At 37.9% G+C, this 3,685-nt stretch overlaps 1 protein-coding gene across 1 annotated transcript; it reads right to left on the minus strand.

The window, feature by feature from the left end:
* Positions 1–43: 43 nt before the first annotated feature.
* LOC123012402 (heat shock protein 83) lies at positions 44–2,903 on the minus strand. Its single transcript, XM_044410287.1, has 2 exons — positions 2,742–2,903; positions 44–2,386 (listed from the first exon to the last, which is right to left on the minus strand). Exon 2 carries the CDS (start codon positions 2,384–2,386, stop codon positions 221–223), a length of 2,166 nt encoding a protein of 721 aa, XP_044266222.1. The 5' UTR covers positions 2,742–2,903; the 3' UTR covers positions 44–220.
* Positions 2,904–3,685: the final 782 nt, after the last annotated feature.

The raw sequence follows: 3,685 nt of genomic DNA on the forward strand, positions 1-3,685 counted from the left end.
CTTTTTAGTTTAGGTTCTAGAGCAATTAATTAAAACCAATAAATTTATTAGAGCAATAATTTATTCACAAAAAACGAAATCAGACTTAACAGGTGTTAACACGGCAACAGGCCGCCAAAATAATACTTCATTTTTTATAAAAATAATTAGAAATATAAAAAAAAAACACTAGGAATGACATTTAGAACATACTAGAACACATGTCCTAACATCAGAACACTTAATCAACTTCCTCCATCCTAGACGCGTCTTCCGACTCGGCAGCATCAGCAGAGGGTGCATCACCTCCTTGTGCGTCTTCTGTAATCATGGCTTCCTCTTCATCAATACCCAAGCCCAACTTGATCATTCTGTAGATTCTAGACGCGTGGACTTGTGGCTCATCCAAGGTGAAACCAGAGCTAAGTAAGGCAGTCTCGAACAAAAGGATGACCAAGTCTTTAACAGCCTTGTCATTCTTATCAGCCTCGGCCTTCTGCCTCAAATTCTCGATAATAGAGTGGTCGGGATTGATCTCAAGGTGCTTCTTAGCGGCCATGTAACCCATGGTGGATGTATCTCTCAAAGCTTGGGCTTTCATGATACGTTCCATATTGGCAGTCCAACCATACTGTGACGTCACAATACAGCATGGAGATTCGACTAGACGGTTCGACACCACGACCTTCTCGACCTTGTTGTCGAGAATACTCTTCATCACCTTGCAAAGTCCCTCGAATTTGGCTTTGTCTTCTTCACGTTTCTTCTTCTCTTCTTCATCTTCAGGTAATTCGAGACCTTCCTTTGTAACTGAGACAAGGGTTTTGCCATCGAATTCTTTCATCTGTTGGACGACGTACTCATCGATGGGTTCAGTCATGTAAACGACTTCGAAACCGCGTTTCTTGACCCTCTCAACAAACGACGAGTTGGCCACTTGCTCCTTACTTTCACCAGTGATGTAGTAGATGTGTTTCTGGTTAGGCTTTATGCGGCTCACGTATTCTTTCAAAGAGCAAGCCTCATCGCCACTTGCAGAAGTGTGATAACGGAGCAATTCAGACAATTTGGCCCTGTTTTGCGAATCTTCATGGATACCCAATTTAATATTCTTGGAGAATTGTTCATAGAATTTCTTGTAGCCGTCCTTATCTTCGGCCAATTCCTCGAACAATTCTAAGCATTTCTTCACCAAATTCTTACGAATAACCTTCAAGATCTTATTTTGTTGTAACATCTCACGGGAAATGTTCAAAGGCAAATCTTCCGAGTCGACAACACCCTTAATGAAGTTCAAATATTCAGGGATGAGTTCTTCGCAGTTGTCCATGATGAAAACCCTCCTGACGTATAATTTAATGTTGTTCTTACGTTTTTTGTTTTCGAAGAGATCGAATGGTACGCGACGTGGAACAAACAAGAGGGCACGGAACTCCAATTGACCTTCAACACTGAAATGTTTGACGGCCAAATGATCTTCCCAGTCATTAGTCAACGATTTGTAGAATTCCCCATATTCTTCTTGACTAATATCATCAGCATTTCTGGTCCAAATCGGCTTGGTTTTGTTTAATTCTTCATCTTCTGTATATTTTTCTTTAATTGTTTTCTTTTTCTTCTTGTCTTCCTTTTTGGTATCTTCATCTTCATCCTCGCCTACATCCTCAATCTTTGGTTTGTCTTTATCTTTATCTTCAGCTTCTTCCTCTTTCTTCTCTTCTTCGGCCTCATCATCGCTCAATTCCTTCTCCCGTTCTTTCTCCACAACCAATTTGATCGGATATCCAATGAACTGAGAGTGTTTCTTCACAATTTCTTTAATTTTATGTTCTTCCAAAAATTCAGTTTGGTCTTCTTTCATGTGAAGGACAATTTTGGTGCCACGGCCCAACGGTTCGCCTCGGTCTAGTGTCACGGTAAAACTACCTCCAGCTGAAGATTCCCAAACATACTGCTCATCATCGTTATGTTTCGACACGACTGTGACCTTATCAGCGACTAGGTAAGCCGAATAGAAACCAACACCGAATTGACCAATCATGCTGATGTCAGCACCGGCTTGAAGGGCCTCCATGAAAGCTTTGGTTCCGGATTTGGCGATGGTACCCAAATTATTAACCAAATCGGCTTTAGTCATACCGATACCGGTATCAATAATGGTCAAGGTCCCGTCATTTTTGTTAGGAATGATCTTGATGTAGAGGTCTTTGCCCGAATCTAGTCTAGAAGGATTGGTCAAGGACTCATAACGGATTTTATCCAACGCATCTGAAGAATTAGAAATCAATTCCCGGAGAAAGATTTCTTTATTTGAGTAGAAGGTGTTGATGATCAGACTCATCAACTGGGCGATTTCCGCCTGGAAGGCGAAGGTTTCGACATCTCCATTCTGGTTTTCTTCAGGCATCTGCAACAAAAATACGACCTTGAAATTTCACTGAACTCAGCTTGATGACTATTTCCGAGTAATGAATCACGAAGAAATGACTAATCAAAAATAGATTAAAGTTGTAACAACGTGGAAAAGGCCGGAATTTTGCTGTTATTTAGAATAAAAGCTCATAAACCGGCATCTTTTACCCGTATGAGAAAACTACACAAAAACTCGAAAAAATGGATAAGCGGTCGTTAATCTCGCTTCAAATAACTGCAACAACGGTAAAATCGTTTTAAAACCGATTTTCCACGCTTTAGGGGTCAAACACCGGCATGACTTAACCTTGACTCAAAACAACCGGAAAACCTGGAAAATTCGCACCTACCTTGTTTAAATTAATGCACACACTCAAAAATCACTTTAAAAAATCGCTTTGGAAAATTTATCGCTTTTGTAACTCTTCACTTAGCGCTTGCTTTTTCAACTCTGAGCGATTCGTGTTTGTTCGGTTGCTTATATAGCCTCCTGCGTTCTAGACTATTCGAGAAGAATCTAGGCGCTTTTTGACGCTTCTAAACCTTCTATAGACAAGGATAGAACATTAGTTACTTCCGCTAAATCGAGCGCGAAATTCGAATGTGGCAATACCATTATTGATTTTTCTAGAAAAATTCGTTTTAATTAAATGATACCTATTTAGTCAAAACATTTAGATGTTTAAAATGACCTAAATTAGGTGCAACTGCTTATAGTTAATGTCGAAAAAAAATTAAAAGTGTAATTTTTTAGCAATTAGTGTTCAAAATCTTTTATTTAATGTTAAATTTTGCGTCTAAATCCAATTAAATTTTATTTTAAACAATCGACTGAAGCGTTTTGTGTCCTTTTTTGTATAAAACGTTTACATGATGTTTTAGTAAAAAAACACGTGGGTTTTCCAAAATATGGTTATTTATCAAATCATTTGTTAATTTAAAATTATTTTTGATTTAAAATGTACAGCAATTGATACTTTAGCTATAGCAATACAAAAAACAAAAATATTCTTTTAGAAAACTAGCAAAAACATGATTTATTCATTTTTTTTGCCTCGTTCTTAATTTTTTCTATTCAGGCACGCTATTTTAGCGTAAAATTATTAAATTTTTTTGTGTGATTTTCCATAACATCATATAAATCCTGGAATATTCTGGAATAAAACAAATTTCCGTTTCATGCCGACAGAAATTCTGGAAGGGTTCTCGAAGTTGTTTACATCTGTTTCAGTTGGCACACTTGCTCAAACTGTAGCAGAAGTAACTAAACTCACTAAACCATTTGACATTTGAC

This window comes from Tribolium madens, unplaced genomic scaffold, assembly GCF_015345945.1.
Source record: "Tribolium madens isolate multiple individuals breed KSU strain unplaced genomic scaffold, Tmad_KSU_1.1 Scaffold_96;HRSCAF=242;Tcas5.2_LG5, whole genome shotgun sequence".
NCBI classification, from domain to species: Eukaryota; Metazoa; Arthropoda; class Insecta; order Coleoptera; family Tenebrionidae; genus Tribolium; species Tribolium madens.